At 54.5% G+C, this 17,717-nt stretch overlaps 1 protein-coding gene and 1 long non-coding RNA gene across 13 annotated transcripts in view; one reads left to right on the top strand and one right to left on the bottom strand.

Moving 5' to 3' along the window:
• LOC131488856 (multiple epidermal growth factor-like domains protein 6) overlaps positions 1 to 17,717 on the top strand; it is a 61,909-nt gene that overhangs the window by 8,620 nt on the left and 35,572 nt on the right. For 9 of the 12 annotated variants that reach the window (XR_009250307.1, XM_058690720.1, XM_058690742.1 and 6 more), the window contains 16 exons: positions 498 to 602; positions 1,162 to 1,303; positions 1,619 to 1,833; positions 2,087 to 2,305; positions 3,722 to 3,828; positions 4,995 to 5,148; positions 5,315 to 5,414; positions 5,862 to 6,028; positions 6,243 to 6,416; positions 9,918 to 10,142; positions 11,091 to 11,240; positions 11,824 to 11,927; positions 12,738 to 12,949; positions 13,692 to 13,912; positions 14,931 to 15,077; positions 15,715 to 15,879. Coding sequence is in view for 11 of the 12 variants with exons in the window: in XM_058690720.1 (XP_058546703.1) it covers positions 498 to 602; positions 1,162 to 1,303; positions 1,619 to 1,833; positions 2,087 to 2,305; positions 3,722 to 3,828; positions 4,995 to 5,148; positions 5,315 to 5,414; positions 5,862 to 6,028; positions 6,243 to 6,416; positions 9,918 to 10,142; positions 11,091 to 11,240; positions 11,824 to 11,927; positions 12,738 to 12,949; positions 13,692 to 13,912; positions 14,931 to 15,077; positions 15,715 to 15,879 (2,607 nt within the window). In the remaining variant the exon portion in view is untranslated. The remainder of the gene's footprint in view (positions 1 to 497; positions 603 to 1,161; positions 1,304 to 1,618; positions 1,834 to 2,086; positions 2,306 to 3,721; positions 3,829 to 4,994; positions 5,149 to 5,314; positions 5,415 to 5,861; positions 6,029 to 6,242; positions 6,417 to 9,917; positions 10,143 to 11,090; positions 11,241 to 11,823; positions 11,928 to 12,737; positions 12,950 to 13,691; positions 13,913 to 14,930; positions 15,078 to 15,714; positions 15,880 to 17,717) is intronic. The other 3 variants (XM_058690750.1, XM_058690727.1, XM_058690735.1) reach the window with 3 other exon arrangements.
• Positions 9,036 to 10,359, bottom strand: LOC131488983 (uncharacterized). Its single transcript, XR_009250363.1, has 2 exons — positions 10,279 to 10,359; positions 9,036 to 9,243 (listed from the first exon to the last, which is right to left on the bottom strand). It is a non-coding gene; the product is annotated as an uncharacterized LOC131488983 (long non-coding RNA).

Genomic DNA, 17,717 nt, shown 5'->3' with positions numbered 1-17,717 from the left:
AAAACTTTCCAGTGATCTACCACCCAGAATTGGGAGTCCCTTCGTCACAGTATACCTGCCTCAAAGTAGAACCACCCCCGGCTGTCTGCTGTCAACACAGGGTTCAGGGGTTCTTCTAGAGGGCCTTTAACATCTCAGCCCCTGCCCCCCACACCCCATTAGCTTGGGTGGCTAATGAAATGGCTGGAAATGTTTTGATCAATAAGGAAAATCTAGTCCTGGCAGTTGACAGTCTCTAAGGAGGGCAAATCTCAAACTGGCCCAGACCCCACAACCACTTTGACCTGGGAACTTGCACTGACTGAACCTGGAAGAGATTCAGGACCCTGCTCATCTGAGGAACAGGGTGGTTTGGGCTGGCTTTGGGTCAGGACACGTATAGTCTATGGCCATAGTGGGGGAGGGTCTGGGGACAGCATGAGCAGCCCTGTGCCTTGTGGTGTGTTCTCCAGCAAGGGGTACTGTGGGAACAGCTGACAAGATGTCCTTTCTTCCAGGAGACTGTGCTGCAGGGCACTGGTGCAAGGGAGGAGCCACTAGCAAGGACCCCACGGATGGGGCACGGGGACTCCTCTGCCCTGCTGGGCACTACTGCCTTGAGGGTACCTCACCACCTCTAGGTCTACTTCAATGGTGGCAGGGTGGGAGGAGGTCAAGGCCCTTCCAGCCTCCTGCTGTTGAAGGCAGGTCTCTACAGGTTTTGAGCCTTTCTCCCAGCACATGAGCCATGGCCCTCAGTGGAGGGCAGTGCTAAGCTGTGCAGGGCTGAGTACAGGTCCCTTCTCCCCAACATGCCCTCCTGATTCTGCTCAACAGTCCTCACCTTTCCCCTCCCTGGGAACCCTCCTCTAACCTGGCCCTCAGGAAACCTCACTTGAGCAACTGACCTTCCTCCTTTGCCCTGAGGATGCTTTCAGGGGCCTGGTTATTCCTCCCCCATTCTTTCAGAATGGCAAGAATCTTCCTTTCATTCAGTAAAGTTGACTCAAGGACTCCAAAGCTGAACTGGTCCCTGCCCTCCCCCTAGAAGCTGAGAAGGGGAAGCATTTCCATCCTGGTCTGCCCAGAGGGAGAAATCCAAGGGATAGAAGCCTAACTCAGTCCAATGTTTCCCTCTGGGCCACCGGGGGCCTCTTCCCTCTGTCACTCTGACTTTTGCAGGAGCTCCTGTCCCCACTCAATGCCCACCTGGTACCTGGTCTGAGGAAGGGAACAAAACCCCAGAAGGATGTCAAGATTGCTCTGGAGGGAGACTCTGCTCTAGCGGCCACCTGACAATCTGGCCAGCACCTTGCCACCTAGGGTAGGCAAACACACCCACATCGATTTGAGGGAACAGTGTCCACAAAGTAAGGAGGTAGTTCCATTCCAGGATTGATTCAGCCAGAGAGCAAGGGGGAGGAAATCCCTACAGTCAGGAAGGAGCCACCCCCACTGGCCTGTGAAGCCTGTGGGCCACTTGCAGACATGCAGAGGTTAAGTCATGCCAGAATTCAAGAAGGAACAGCCTAGGAAGGGTCCCAGGCCCATGCTAAATGTCCATGCACTGCCTGTGGCTGCATGCTCCTCAGCAATTGTCCTTGGCTGAGGCCCTTTTGCTTGGCTCACATTTTTCCAGTGTTTCCTGCACTGGAGGAACTGCCCCTGCCACCCCCATGGAGGGCCTCTCTGGGAGATCCTGCCCCCCTGGGCACGTCTGTCCTCTGGGAATGGTTGACCCCACTTCGTGTCCTCCTGGCTCCTACACCCCTGGCACCCACACAACAAAATGTTACATCTGTCCCAGTGGCCACTACTGTGTTCCAGGGCTGAGGCCTCAGCTGTGTCCAAGAGGTAAGTGTCCTGCCAATAGCCCAGCTGACAACCTTTCTCCACTTCCCTCAAAGGCCTGGCCTATACATTCTAATAACAAGATGGTAACTCCGGGATTTACAGAGCATTTCTATTTCCTGGGCAGGAGCCCTGCAGCAGAGATGCCGGGCCTCTATGCTGGACGCCAGCCCAGCGCACAGAGCCTGCCCTCTGTCAGCTTCCTCCCCATCCCCTGCCTCCTCAGTCCCTAATCTTGGCCCATCTCCCTTCCCAGGTTTCTACTGCCCTGAAGGGACAGGGCTTAACTGGCAGCCCTGCCCTCCAGGCACCTATGGCCCTGTGCAGGGACTGAGCAGCCTGCCAGAATGTCAAGCCTGTGATAGGGGCAGGTTCTGCCCAAGTGCCAATGCTACGGAGGCTGGTGGACAGTGCTGGGAAGGCTTCTTCTGCTCCAGAGGGTCCACCCGGCCCAACCCAGAGGCCGACACTGAAGGTACCAGGCCCTCCCTGTTGGACACTGATCCCCTACCCCATTTTCTAACCCCCCCGACTGGGAGGTAGGGAACATATTCAGAGCCCTTCATCCATTCCATCAACCCAAAGAGACTGATGAGCCTGTTCTCTCCAAGAGACCTTGGGTGCCTATCATGGGCTACCTGGGCTCTCACTCGTGGTGGAGGGTGGGGGGCAGGGCAGGCAGGACATGGGTGCCCAGCATAAACAGTGAGTTGGTATTTGTCTCCACTACCTACTGTCCCTCCTGAGCAGGACAGCCCAAGAACTCCTGTATCCCACACAGACCAGGCTGAGGGCAAACACCAGGGCAGACCTGAGGAAGCTTACCTTATAGGTCATGGAGAAGTACTCTTCAGCTGAGCCCATGCATTTGAGTCAGCTGGTACATAATGATACTGAGGTTGGGGGAGAGCCAGGTCATCAAATCTGAATATTGGGGGTGGGGCCCATCCCAGGCATGGTCAATATGTTAATCCTCCCAAGTGGTTCTCATTGTATAGCGGAGGGATTGTTCCAGTGGTTTTGATCTTTTGGGGCTCAAGTCCTCTTTGGAATCCAGGGACCATAGGGCAAAATCCCATGATCCAGTCCAATCCCTATCTCTGGCAGAAGGGAAAGTGAGGCTCAGAAAAACGGTCTGCTTTGCCTAAGGGCACACAGTCAGTAGCCAACTTGAGTGCTTAGGCCCACTGACCCCGGTCTAGCTTTCTATCACTCTGCAGCTGCCCTCGGGCCTAAAAGTCACACATTCTTATGGAGGCCTAGACTCTGGTGAGGACATTGATGCACAGCTCATCCCACCAGCTCCTGATCCTCCAGCTACAACACCCCTGTCTGCTCAGCAACAGCCCAGAACTAGCTGGTTTCCATCTTCAGTCAGCAGGCAGCCCTGGTGGCAGGCCTCTTGGAGCAGGGCCCATGTGGGTTGAGGGAGAGGAGAGAAGACACAGCTAAGCACCTCCAGAAACTAGGAAAAAATGTTAAAATACCAATCAGCATGAGGAGGTCTGCAAAGGCCTCTACAGTAAGAGCTGGAATGGGTGATGGAAACCCTGCCTCAGTCTCAAATGCTGTCTGTGCACCCCTAGACCCCAGGGCTTGAACCTTCCAGAGAGGCCCTGCCTGCCTCAGATGCCCTGCTTCCTTCAAGAGCCCCTTCCAGATGCCACCATCCCATGTCAGGACAAGTTTCCCCTGATCTCTTCCCTTCTGTAACAGCAGCATGGGGCTATGGTGGAATGACCAGGTGCAGAGGGTGTGACCAGTGGGGGTGGGGCACCCACAGCCCAATTCCAGGGCCCAGAGCCTATACCAGCAATGCAGAAGGAGTTGTTTGGAGTACCTGCTCCTCACCACTTCCCGGGGGTCAGGCTGACTTGTTTCTTGGTTCCAGAGGAGGCTGGTCCATGTCCTCAGGGACACTACTGCCCCAGGGGTTCAGCCATACCCCAGCCCTGCCCACCTGGCACCTTCAGCACACGCATCAAGCTCAGCTCAGAGGTAGGGAAACTCCAGCCTGGGAGGAGGCTCGGTATGGGAAGAGCACTGTTTGGGTCTAGCCAAACCTTGAGGTCAAGGTTGTCATGGGGACTGGAGAACAGGGCACCTGGCCATCTCCTCCATCCTTCAGGTCTGTACGCGAAAGTCGTTTTCCCAGGGAGATCTTCCCTGGCCCTCCTTACCACATATCTTACTCTACCATAGCATTTTACTTACTGGCCTTGTTTATTTTCTATATTCCCCACCAAAATATAAGCACCACAAAGCTAGGGAGTTTTGTCTTTTGCTCACTACTCTATAGTTGGAATAGTGCCTGGCCCATAGCTGGCTCCCAGCACGTACTTGTTGGCTGCATGAATGACTGTACAAGCTGACTTAGGAACCTCAGAGGCAGCAGCAACCCCCTTGTGGCAGGTGCATGTTGGGGGTTGCAGGGAGCACAAGGAGGGAGGTCGGAGAGGGAGTGAGGAGCCAGCTATACAGCACCTGGTGCTCACCTTGAGGACTGCTACCTGAGGGAGATAGAGGCCAAAGTAGGGTTTGAGCAGAGGAGTGACATGAGACATTACTTTATAATACATATTAATATATAACTTATAAAACACCACCATGGGATGCACAAAATTCTATTTTAATTGCTAGGTTCCAAAAGTAATTTTAATATCTGACTCTCTTCACAAGCCACTCCAAATTGTGGTTTGTAGTTCACCATTCAAAGACCCTCCTGTTGTTAGAGAAATATTCCTGGCTTGTCAAAAGGTCCAGGAATGCCAGCTCTCTAGGGTGCTTGGTCCTCCTTACTCAAATGAGCAGAGAGGTCTTCCCTGAAGGTAGATCAGAAGAACAGGCTTCTCCTGTTGTTATTGGTCAAACTACAAAAGAACATGGAAGTAAAGAGGAAAAAAGGAAAGCAAGCAGAACAACATGCTGATAGAGTAGTTTTGGAGTGTTAAGCCTTGACTATCATAGGGAGTTTGTGCCCCACCTGGAGAATGTGCAAGCAGAATGGAGCAAGGTCCTATCAGGGGTGCTGTAGATGAAGGAAGGTGAACCAAGACAAGATGTTCTCTGACCTGAGGCCCCTTTAAGGCCTTCTGGTGTGGTCTCTGCCTCCCTGCCTTGGCCGGAGCTGGGAGTTGGCATCTTAGTGGGGACATCTCCCACAGGCTGCCTGCTCCCCGTGCCCGCCTGGCCACTACTGCGGCTCTGCAGGCCTCACCAGCCCTTCTGGGCCCTGCAGCACAGGCTTCTTCTGCCGCCATGGAGCCATCGTACCCAATGGCTCCCTGGAAGACGGGACCAGTGGCCCTTGCCCTGCAGGTACCCCCTGGGGACTGGTTTGAAGAGGAGCCTAGGGAGATGGGAAGGGAGCAAGCTCCAAGGCTGCCACTCAGACAGGGGCCAACAGCCCCCTGGGCTCTGCAGGAACTGGGCCTAGGATGGGGTTTCCTGTGGCCCTGACCTGTTGGATCTGTTTCCCTTTCAGGGCACTTTTGCCCCCCAGGCACTGTTACCCCGAGGCCATGCCCAGCAGGCACCTACAACAGCCTGGCCTCGCAGGGCCACTGTGAGTCTTGTCCTGAGGGGTGAGTGCTAAAAGGCCATCCTAGGGGCTCACGTGTCCAGTTGGGCAGAGTTTGCATTCCTGCTACAGAAGGTGGCTGGACAAGATGCTAGCTAAGATCTCTTTCAACCTGAGTTTTCTGTGACTTCAAGAAGTCACCGAAGAACTTCCACACCTTCTAGTCACCTTTCTTTATAACTCTTGATCTCTTTATTGGGTATCACTGAGTCATTCCTAATTTCAAACCTAGGTCTTTTTTGCTGCAATTTAAGCCATTTAAGTCCCACCCTGACCTCCCGCCCAGCCCCCTGTGCCTTAGCTGTAATAGAGCTATGATATCACCAGGTGGGCAATAACTCCTGAGGCCAGTGATGGAAGGTGAGCCCAGGCAGCCATCTCTGCCCCACGTCACGAAGCTGGGGCTTCCCAGCCCTGTGAGCCCCCTCCTCCCCACTTGTCTTTTCTGTAGTTTCTTCTGCCCGGCAAACACCTCCTCGGTGGTGGGAAACAAGTGTCCAGCTGGCCATTACTGCCCTGCTTCCACATCCTTTGCTTCTCAATTCCCCTGCCCCAGGGGCACCTACAAGCCACAGAGAGGGGGTGCCCAGCAGTCAGACTGCACACCCTGTGAACCAGGTAAGGGGACAGGTACATATCCCCAATCCTACCATGTTAGGCCACATCCTCCCTGACCAGTGAGGGCAGGACTCAGGCCTGTCTCAGATGGGGATGTTTTGGCCATAGCCCATGGTGCACACTAGGTCAGCCCACATTCGCCGGCTGGGGTGGAGGTACCCCAATCCCTCTGCTCCCCATGCCTGAGCATCCTGTCTTTCCCTCTCTCCTACAGGTTCCTACTGCCTCCTACCTGGGCTAGTGGTCGTGTCTGGGCCTTGTAGTGCAGGGTTCCACTGTACTCAGGCAGCGGTTGTCCCAAATCCCACTGATGGGATCACAGGAGACCTCTGTCCACCAGGCCACTTTTGTCCCAAGGGTAGCCCCAAGCCCACTCCATGCCCCCCAGGTGAGTTACCGATGGGGTGGGGTTGGTAACCAGCAATGCACAGGTCTGCTCTGGACCCTTGAGAGGGGGAAGGAATGAGGCTCCAGCCTTGGGGAGACATCTTGGGAAGGGCACAGAAGAAACCCCTAAACTATACTCAAAGAGCAATGTCCATCCTGAATGCACATAGCATGGGACTTGGGGGTAGAATGATGAATCAGGTGGTTAAGAGCTTGGACCTTGGCTTGCTGGGGGAGGCTTGAACATGGAAGGGTGTATGGCAGAGGTACAACAAGAAGTGAGTGATGCCTTGCAGCACAGATGGGGGGATGAGATGAACCTCAGCTGTCAGGGCTCAGACCTCCAGGAGATGAGGCAGCCCAGGAGGCTGGGGAGCCCTTCAGCCACTGGTCTGTGAGGCCTAGCAGGCAGAGCAGGATCACCACTCGGTTTGAGAGGCGCCACCTTGAGTCTCCATGTGGGAGAGAGGCCCCCTGTGGTAGCCATGGAGTATATACCTGCAGGCTCTCTCCTGCCCATCCCTGGGGCCATGTCACGGGAGGACTGCCAGCCATGCCCAGCTGGCTGGTTCTGCTCCAGAGCCGGCCTGAGCTTCCCAGAGGCCCCATGCGAAGGAGGCTGGTTCTGCCCCAGGGCCTCTGTCTCTGGGCATAGTCCAGGTAAGGGTGCAGCCTCCTCACCATTTGGGTAAGGGGGGAGGATGTTATGGGACCGTCAGTGGGCTGGCTTAGAAGGAGACATGCCTGTGGTCTCAGGCTCCTGTGGCCCAAATGCAGTGAGACAGGCCCTTGTGACCTGGAACCTGCCATGGAAGGAGCTGATGACACCAGGTGTTAGCAAGGCTCCTCATGCACCCAGAGCACATAAAGGGAGAAGGGAGACACTTGGGATGAGTGATAAGAAAAGGAAGAAACAAGACTTTTTAAAAAATTAATCAAAGATGGATAATCCTGTGCTTTGGGGGAGGGAATAAAAATACTCTAGAGCTATATAAGGCACTCTAGTGAGAGCAAAGGAAGGGTCTTCACCCCTCATGTACTACCTGGGGTCCAGCAGAGAAGAGGGAGAAGGTCAGACCCCTAGGACAAGGATGCATTAGAGCTCTCCTTAGCAGAGCCTGCACAGTTCTGTCTTCTAGGGCCTCTGTTCTCTGGAGGACACTGCATTTGACACAGCATTTCCCAAACTCACATGTCCAAAGAGCCCATGTTTTAAGAAACATCTGACAGGACAAGGACCCCTGGAAACAACTTTAGTGAGAGATGCTCTGACCTGGAAGCCTGGGGCTGCCTCAGGTACCTTGTGAGGTTCCCAGTTCTAACTCCCATCCTGTGGAGAGCACTGTCTTTCCACCCCTCTCAGTCCCGTCACTGTAGACCTGGTTCCTTCCCACCAAGGGACCACCAGGAGGTTCCTACAGGCCTTCCACACAGGGCTGGTTTTCAGCTGGAGCCTCCCCTTTAGGCATATATAGGACCAAGGTATAAGAATCCAGGCCTGGGAGTGTACATGATAAGTACCATGAATCACATGCCCCATCCACTCAGCCACACTCACATGGAGGGAGTAAGAATCATTCTGGGCTCTGGCTGGAAGGAGATGCAGAGTCTCCCAAGAGGGAATGATTGTCTCCCATGGCTTTTCTAGGCACTCTCTGCCCCACTGGGCACTCATGCCCCCCAGGCAGCCTGGAGCCCCAGCTCTGCCCCCCAGGGCAGTATCAGGATGAACCTGGACAGAGTCTCTGCAAGACATGCCCTGCTGGAAAGTGAGGAGCTGTTGCCGGGACTAGAGTTCCTCCTTTATCTGGGTGACACCTGACCTTTCCTGCCCTCTCTGAGAGTAGAGGGGCTCATACATGTTTCAGGGACCGGTGACCATGGGCACTGCATGCACCCTTACCTTGCAGAACCCAATGTAAATAAAGCCCTAACGCCAATGCAGGGGCTTTGGAGGGCTGCAGACTTTGTGTACAAGACTCATAGGACAGGAGGCCATTGTCCTCCTTGATGCTCATTTCTTCTGACCTCAGATGGTCCTGGGGGGGTTCGCTTCTGCCCAAATCCATCATGCTCCAGGAGCTTTCTTCCTCTGGAGGATCCTCAATGCCTAGAAAACCTAGGGATGTAGAAAGCCCTGACTCCTTCATTCTTGACCACCTACTGGCTGTTTCCGCAGGTTCTGTTCCTTTGGGATTCAGAGGCCAGGCGCCAGGCCTATTTGGCCAATGGACTGTCCTGCTGGCTACTATTGCCCTTTGGGTACCTGGACCCCCACCCAGCACCCATGTCCAAGGGGAACCTTCCGAGAGTGGCCTGGTGCACGCAGTGCTACGGATTGTAGACCTTGTCCTGCAGGACAATTCTGTTCAGATTCAGGTGACAAGAGCCATCTCTCTGGGATTCTGAGGGGTCGTTTTGTGATCCATTTGTCCCAGAGGCACTTAACCTGTCTGAAGGTGACATCCTAGGTCCCCCTCCCATCACATATGACCTGTGGCCCTGTATAGGGGATGCTACCTGAGGCCTGAACATGGGTATGGGATGGGAAGGCAAAGGCGACCTGGTTCTGACCCCTAAGAATTCACAGTGGGGAAGGGGATGGAAAGAGACAAGAACATGAATGTTACAGCCCAAGCATGCTGATTTCTGGCAGACAAGATGTTCTGGATGTCCTGGGCAGGAGAGGGACATCGATCCCACAGGGGTGGAGGCTTCATGGAGTGCTTGCTATGGGCTTTGAAGGTAATGGCCCTGTTCAGGAGTCAGAGGTTTCTGTCCAGAGCAGCAGGGGGCAGGACTTCAGGGAGACCCTGCCAGGACTGAGCCTGAGGATGAGAAAGTAGACATAGCAGTAACCATGTTGCAAAGAGGAGGAAGACAGTATGGTGTGCATTTGTCAGTTTTAGCTGACTACTCCATTTATGTATAGATCATCTAGAACTAGATACAGTAGGGCAGTAAACAGAATAGTGCACGGTACTAGGAAGCAGAAGAAGGGAGGTGTGGATTCCCACAGATGGTCCCCTGGGGATCCCCATAGGAGCATGGGTGTGTCACACCAGAGTAAGCCTAGGGGTGTGAGGCATTGGCCCATCACCTGCAGCCAGGGTGGCAAAGCCCTGCACATCTCCAACTACCACAGCAGGGCCTGTATTTCTAGGTTCCTAAGTGAGCACTCATTCATTTTGGCTCTATATGATCCTATGGCATGTGACCAGACAGGCCTTTTAAGCTCATTTATCGTCACAATAGAGCTGCCATTTTACAGATGACAAACCTGAGTTGAAAGTGGCCTCCTGCACAGGGAGTGAGCAGCAGAGCTGGGAGGGGATGCAGAGTCTGGCTGCAAAGCCTGGTGCCTTGAGCTTCAGGACACACCACACTTCCCAGCTTAGGCACAGTTCCAGGCACTCTTCCAGGTCCCTTTTTTCCCTTTCCTTCTCATTTGAAGCCAGGTTCACTGTCATAGACTCAGCCTACCTCCACCCCCTCTCCATAGGATCCGGGAAACCCTTCCCAGATGGGCCATGCTCAGCAGGTTATTACTGTCCTCCTGGCCAGACCTCAGCCACCCCTACATCTTTCCGGTGTCCCCGTGGCTTCTACTGTCCAGAGGGATCTCCCCAGCCAAGGGCCTGTGAGAATGGAACATTCCAGCCCCAGGAGGCCAAGGGGTCTTGTGAGCCCTGCCCTGCAGGATTCTACTGTGAAGCATCAGGCACAGGTGAGCTGATGAACACAAGGTCCCCATATGGTGCTGCGTCCCAGGGCAAGTTTCCAGTAGTTTGAGCCCCTGTAGGAGTGATGCCTGATGAGCAGGAGGTCCCCTCCCTTGTTCAAGAGAGAGGGGAGGGACTAACCTGAGGTGGCACAGTAAATCGGCTCAGTACAAGAGACCCCTGGTATCCTCCCTTATGCATGCATTTAGGTTTGGCTTTAGAATGTATCTCAGGAGTTCTTATGCCAGAATCTTGGTTGTCATAGTCATAGTGTTATGATCCACATGCAGCCTATGACAACTGGCAGCAAAGTGGAGGGAAGGGGACCTGAAACAGTCCAGGTACGAGGTAAAGACAAGTTAGGGACTTAAGCTGGGAGGAGGGATTGCATGGTGACTCACCAGGATGTCCAGTGCCCAGCTCAGGATGGTAGGCACTACATGCAGGACAGAAAAATCTGAGGTCTAGGACCCTAGGATCTGGTTGGCTGTGGCCCGACTCGGTGTCCACACTCAAGATCTTGATATGGTCTTGTTCCTATTTAGAGATACACAGGTGGCTACTGACCCAGCAGAGCCCAGGAGCAAAGAAGTGGAGTCTTCAGACCACTGCATGGGTGGTGGACCTAGTGTGCCCAGCATGGGCAAGTTCCACCTTATAGAGAAACGGAGTTTTATGCTCAAGAGTCAGCCTCAAGGCTAGAGATCTCATAAGGCTACAGAGGTTTCTTGGGCAATACACCTTCTGCCACGATGACAGATGGACAGCCATTGAGGGTCCCTCTCCCACCCAATATGCCTGGGAATTAGACAAAGAATGAAGCACCTTGACTGAGGGGCTGGGCCAGGGCAGCCTCGGAGCTGGGGGTAGGGGGGTCCCAAGTCTCTGACCAGGATGCTCAGAAGGTAGGGCTCTTACTGCAAGCTCAGGCTGACCCTGCCATTGCACCCTAGGTCTCACAGCCGGTGGCCCCAGCCTGTGCCTCCAGGGCTACTTCTGTCCCCCTGGCTCCCACTCAGCCACTGCCCACCCATGCCCTCAGGGGACATTCGGGCCCAGGCGAGGGGCCAGTGCAGAACTGGACTGTGAGCTGTGCCCAGCAGGTTTGTGGACGCTGGACAATGAGCCATTAGAAAGCCTAGACTAAAGGGCTGAGGAGAGAATAAGGAAAAGTAGAAGGAGGGCAGGCAAACAAATCCATTAGGGAATGTGCCTTGGCCCCCTGTGCCCATATTGCCATGGCAGCCCCTCATATGCCTAACAGCTGGGTCAAGGTAAGCAAAGTCAAGTCCAAGCATGGGTCAGAGCCCCATTGATCTCCTGTAGGCCCACAGTCCCCACCATCCTTTGGATTCTCCAGGCCTCTTCATAGCCTGTGCTCCAGCCTACCCCCACATGTACCTCTAGGGCTCAGGGTGAGACCAACCCCCATGTTTTCTTCAGAGACCAGGTATGGCTGGAAAAAAGCACTGCCCTGGGCAAGGCAGCTCCATGAGTCTCTAGCTCATTCTGCCCCTCACTCGTGACTCTGCCTGGCCATCATGCCAACACCCTGTGCTAGTCTGAGAGCCTGGGGAGGGGAGGAGCATGTGGGGCATAGCCTAAGAGAGGCAGGGCTGGTGCCAGAGCCAGAGGGAGGTGGGAGGGGTCCTTCTGTCACCTGCCCCTTGGGTCTGCTTCTTATAGGGATGTTCTGTTCATCAGAAGGGCTGTCCCAGCCATCAGGGCTCTGCCAGTCAGCGCACTACTGCACAGGAGGTGCGGTGTCTCCCACCCCCCTCAAACACAAGGTATGTAACACGAGGCACGTGCCCCCAGACATGTGTCTTGAGTCCACCCTGAACAGTGACTTTTTTTCTTTTAAAGCATTTGCCTTCTTGTATGACATCTTGGGTTTGATGGCATGTGACAATAATAGCAGTAACATAAATAGAGCCTTTAGTTGGTACTGGGCAATGTTCATGTGTCATATACACATTGACTCAGCAGTCCTCGCAGTGGCCCTGTGGGAGGCCCCAGGTTTACCCCACTTTAGACATGAAGAAACGGAGAAGCATGTGGAGTAATGGATGTTCTCAAAGCCACATGGTGAGAAGGTGACCATCAGTATATTAGATCATTATACTGTAGAGCAGGGTAGTGGAGAATCAGTTGTGTGGATGGACTCATGGACTCATGTTGGACAGACAGATGGACAGATGTGTATTGGTGTGTTAGTTGATTGTCTCTGATTCTCATTTTGTTACTGACTTGTGTTGTGACCTTGGACATACCTGCCCCTTGCACTAACTTCCATTTTAGAACATAGACTGCCCCAATCCTACATTGATGCCACAGAGAAGAGACAAGGTCAGGGAATGAGGAAGAGAGGGGGAGGAGGTCAAAACTATATTTAGGAAGTAAGAGACCCTTCCCAGACCTTCTAGTTCATCCTCCATAGGCCTTTGACTGAAACAGTTGGAAGCACGTAGTAATGGGATGATTTTGCATGTAATGCTCTTATTTGAGGTTTCCCCACCCCCAGGTGCCAGCAGAGGTGTTTGCAACCTGAGACCACAACTCTAATGTAAAGGCCTTTCTTCCTTCTCTCTGACTGACAGGTGGAGGCCCCAGGACTTTCTGGGAATGATATCTGCCCTCCCGGCTTCTTCTGCCCCAGGGGAACAGGCTCCCCAATGCCATGCCTGCCTGGGTCTTACTCCTCTGCCCCAGGCCTGGCCAGCGAGGACCAGTGCCAGCCGTGTCCTCCAGGGCACTACTGCAGCAACCCTGGGCTCTCCCATGTCCCAGAGGCAGAACTCTGCGATGCAGGGTGAGGGGGCCCTGACCCTGAACTCCTCAGGTGCAAAGAAGGAGGAGGGTCCCTAGGTCAGGCCTGATAGGGCCCCAAGTTACAGATCCCATGGTCTCTCCCCAGTCCCTGTAAGGAGCCTGAGCCAGGGTAACTGTCCCCTAGGATGTAGGCCTCTGATGTGTTGTCCCTTTGATATAGGACTGAACTGATCCCACCCTCCCAGCACTGACCTTCCAAGATCCAAGGAATGCCAGTGTGCCAGGACAGCCCTATGGTCCCACTAAGTCTCAGGGCAGCCTCCACACCCTCCACTACCAGGCCTTGGTCTTTTCCTCGTTGGCCAATGGCCAACCTGTGTCTGAGATTCCTGACAAGTACATTTTCTCCTCACTGTTGAAAGGGACTGGAGACTGGCCACCAGTAAGAAGGAAGTCCTGTTCCATCTGTTCACAGGACAGAAAAATCTTGGAGAGGGAAGCCATGCTTATCCTGGAAAATGTCTGACCCTTCCCAGAACTGGGCCTGAGCCCCTACTGTATAGTTTCCTATCACAGGGGCAGAGACATGTTTTAGAGTTGAGGACCAGAGGACCTCCTTCCATCCCAGGGATGACCCTTGGCTGTGGCCATACTGAGCTTGTCCTCAGCACAACTCTGATAGCCTGGGGCTCCAAAGGCTACCCCTTTCTCTCACCTTTTGCTTGGCCAGGACCCCATCATCATGCTAGAAGTGGTTCAGCCACAATTCTTCATTTCCTCAGGTATATCTGCCTGGGAGGCAGTGCTGTGCCCTCACCTTCTGATGGAACCCACGGATACAGATGTCCTCCTGGCTTCCACTGTCCCTCAGGGGCTCACAGCGAGCAGCCCTGTGAACCTGGCACCTTCAGCCCATTGCCTGGGGCTGACACCTGCCTGCCTTGCCCAGGAGGCACCTACTGCCAAAATTTTGCTACCGTGGAGCCCACCACCTGCCCCAAAGGTAACGAATGCCCTCAGATCAGCCTCTTCCATCACTCTCAGGGGTAGAGGGACATTGGACATGGCCGCAATGGACAGCGCACCTCAGGGTTCACTGTAGTTGGTGCCCCCGGCTCCCAAAGCTCGACTCTGTCCTGGCACTGAGTGCTCGATGGCAAAACCTCAGCCCTCCCTGGCAGTCAGAGACCCACTTATAAAATGGGGCTAATTATGCTGCAGAAGGAGGACACAGGGTGAAGGTTGCTGAGGACTGCCAGGGCCTCCCTCACACAGTCTGTGACCAGCCTCATATATTCATACCTCCCTATCACCGCAGGTTTCCAGGGTGCCCAGATGGTAAGTGTGCATATTCTATGGAGGGAGGAACACAGATCTGAGAGGCTGGAAATTCTGGTCAGTCCCATCCTGATCCTAAGTTGCTGCTGTCCTTGGACAGCCACCACCTGTCTGCAGAGTGAAACCAGAGGATTTGAGAACCCCACCCTGAGAGAGTTGAGTAAATGCCCCCAGAGAAGACTACAGCATGTCTCTTGTGAGACTCTTAACCAGGTTGCCTGTTGGAATGCTTCTAGGGCAGCTATTTCTTGAGTGGGAATACTGGGGGGTTGTTTGAGGTGCACATGACCCCACTTTCTCTAGCACAAGAAACTCTCTCTCCCAGGCCTATCAAGCCAGACCAGACCTATTACTCATTCTTACTATGTAATGACTCCAGAAACCTCAGTGCTGACGTCCCCACGCACGCATGCACATGCATGTCCACACACAAGCACACAGGCACACCTCTGCTGCCTGCACAGACCCCTTAAAGCCCCCACCCTCCTAGCCTGGATTCTAACCCTCCCCGCCTTCTCCCACCACCTAGGCCAGCGTCCTCTTCCCTGTCCTTCAGCTGTGCTCTCTGCATCCCTCTCAGGGCTTCCCTCACTTCTCTGCCATAAATGATGAGGTTGTAAGGCCCAGGGAGTAGCTATGGGGTTGGGACACTTGGTGTCCACTTACTCATATCTTCCCCACAGGTCACTATTGCCCAGGAGGGACACCCTCTGCTCTTCCCTGCCCGGAGGGAACCCTGAACCTACGGGAAGGTGCTCTCTCCCCCAGGGCCTGTCAGCCCTGTCCTGCAGGGAGATACTGCCCTGGTGAGGGCAACGGGCAGACTGAGGGTAAGTACCAGTGACCCAGAAGAGCTATGTCCCAGCCCCACTGCAGAGCTGCCCGCAGTGCACTTCTTGGCAGGGCCACAGCATACGTCTGGGTCTGGCTGCCTACCTCGCTGTGACCTCCTGACACTTCCTCCCTTGGGCCCTGCTCCTCCCTCTCTCCCCCAAAGGTCCTCAGCCTTGTGGCCAAGAGCAGGTTCTCATTCTAGCTCTGAACTTAGTGCAGGTGTGACCTTGGACAAGTCACTTAACCCCTCTGACCTCTGTCTCCTCCCCTGTAAAATGGGGTGATAACAGTACCCACCTTCCACAGTTGCTATGGGGAGTGTGGTCCCTACAAACAGGAGCTCAGAACAGTGCCTGGCACACAATAAGTGCCCACAGCTGTCATCTCTTATAGCTACACCTCACCCTAGATTCCAAGTGGAAGCCACCAGCTCAGGGCCATGGACACCATAGGTGCTCAGTAATCCCTTCTTTCCCTGACTTTTCCTTCCTCTTGCTTTAATTTCCATGATTCTCTGGGGTTTGGGATAGCAGGCAGGGACCAGGGAGGAGGCAAGAAAAGGGCCTTCCACAGCACAGGCAGCTGGTAAGGCTTCTGATGCTGCCCTAAAATTCTAGTCTTTCTGTATCCAAGGACCCTGCTCAGCTGGTTACTACTGTGAGGGGGGAGCTTCCAGCCCCACTCCCCAGAGAAACTCTGCCTTCCCCCTCAATGGACCCTGTCCCCGAGGCCACTACTGCCCCCAGGGGACTCTGTACCCTGTGCCCTGCCCGATGGGGACAACAAGGAGCAGCCCAGGTGAGCATCTGACTTGTACTTTCCCACCCCCTCCCAGCTGTGGGCCCCTCCTTCTTCAAAATCCCAGTGTTAGCACCGTAGACACAAACAGCACAACAGAAGCATCTGTTTGTCAGGGTTTCTGGGGCTCCCACTAGGGTGGACATGAGGCTGGGAGACAGGCCTGTGCCTAAGTGTGGATGTTAGGGCTTCCCACCCAGGACAAGGTCCACTCCTCCACCCTTTAGACCATGCCCAATGCAGGGCTTTGTCTGCAAAATGCAGGGCTGTTCTTTTGGCCAACCAAGGCAGAGATGCCCTAAGCGAGGCTTTGATCAGTGGCTACTTCATCCAACACATATTGTGCTAGGCACTGGGATGTGGCAGCAAGCCAAGCAGGGAAAATGTCCTGTCTTCAGGACTTGATATTCCAGCATGGGGACAGAGCCCATGAAGTTCAACCTCCTTATCCAGGTGGCACCTCCGAGGGGAGCTGCGGGCCCTGCCCAGCTGGCTCCTTCTGCCCTGGCCTGGGCCTTAGCTCTCCTATCAGCTCCTGTGTGGCTGGCTCTGAATGCCCCTGGGACCTCAGGACCTCCAGCCCCATGGCCGTCCTCTGTCCTCAGGTACTTCCCCGGGAGCTGCAGAAGGGAGCCCAGTCCCCAAGGCTTGGGAAACCAGGGGTCCCCACCCAGGATTCAGGCTGGAGCCCTCCAACTGTGGGCCTTAGGCCAGCTCTTGGTGCCTTGTAGGAGGGACCTCAACACTCCCATCTCCCAGGCCCCAGTTCTTTCTCCAACTGGCCCACCCAGCCTCCCGGCTTCCTGCACTCCAGTCACCATGACCTGAACCACCTAGAATGAAGGATAACTCCATGACCTTCCTGAGCCCCTGAGCACTCAGCCATACCCAGCCTGGCTCTCAGAGGTGCCATTTTGTGTCCAATGCCCAGGGTCACTTCTGCCAACCAGGGTCTGCTTGGCCTGTCCTGTGCCACCAAGGGGAGTACCAGCCATCCCTAGGTTCAGACTCCTGCCTCCTGTGCCCACCTGGCTTTCACTGCCCGCATCCCGGCACCAGAATGCCCAGGCTCTGCCCAGCACATGCCTACTGCCCAGCCGGTATGCCCAGGAACCCTCAAGTCCCCATGCATCCCAGGCCTTTATCTTTCTCCCCGAAATGCTCATCTTCCTTCCTTCTTTCCTTCCTTCCTTCCTTCCTTCCTTCCATTCATTCAAACTCCGTGGAGTGCCTACTGCATGCCATTGCACTAGGAGTGCCAATGGGGAAGAGCACCTGCACAACTTCCATCCTCCCCTCACTCCTACCCCATGCCCATCCTGACCGCCCCCCCCATTTCTTTTCTTCTCTTCAGCATGACGTACCCATGCTCAATGTCCTGCCTCTTTCTTACACTCAGCCTGGGGGCCCAGGGTGAGCACCTGGATCAGGATGATGGCAAACAGATGTCATAACCTGTGCCAGGTCTGGGCCAACAATCTGGGAGTAGCTTCCTGAGCACCACATGGAGAAGGGCTCTGTGGTGGTGTTGGGGTGCAGGAAGTGGAATCTGAAGATCAGAAGGCAATGTCCCAGTGACCATGAGTTCACTCTCCTCAAGTCTGAGTCCAGTCACCCTGAACACACTGTGAATTAGCCCATGCTCACCCAAACGTTTGCATGCACATGTGAATACATACACCCATGCACAAGTGTACATACACAGGCTCATAGTGCACACATACAAACTCACATGTGTGCACACATGTACAGATGCACACACAGTGTATGCAGACACATGGAAATTCACACGCACAAATGCATACAAACATACATGTGTTGTCCCCAGGCAGCCTGGC

This window comes from Neofelis nebulosa, chromosome 1, assembly GCF_028018385.1.
Source record: "Neofelis nebulosa isolate mNeoNeb1 chromosome 1, mNeoNeb1.pri, whole genome shotgun sequence".
Lineage (NCBI taxonomy): Eukaryota > Metazoa > Chordata > Mammalia > Carnivora > Felidae > Neofelis > Neofelis nebulosa.
The sequence above is the reverse complement of the archived record's forward strand: the minus strand, read 5'-3'. Positions and strand labels throughout refer to the sequence as shown.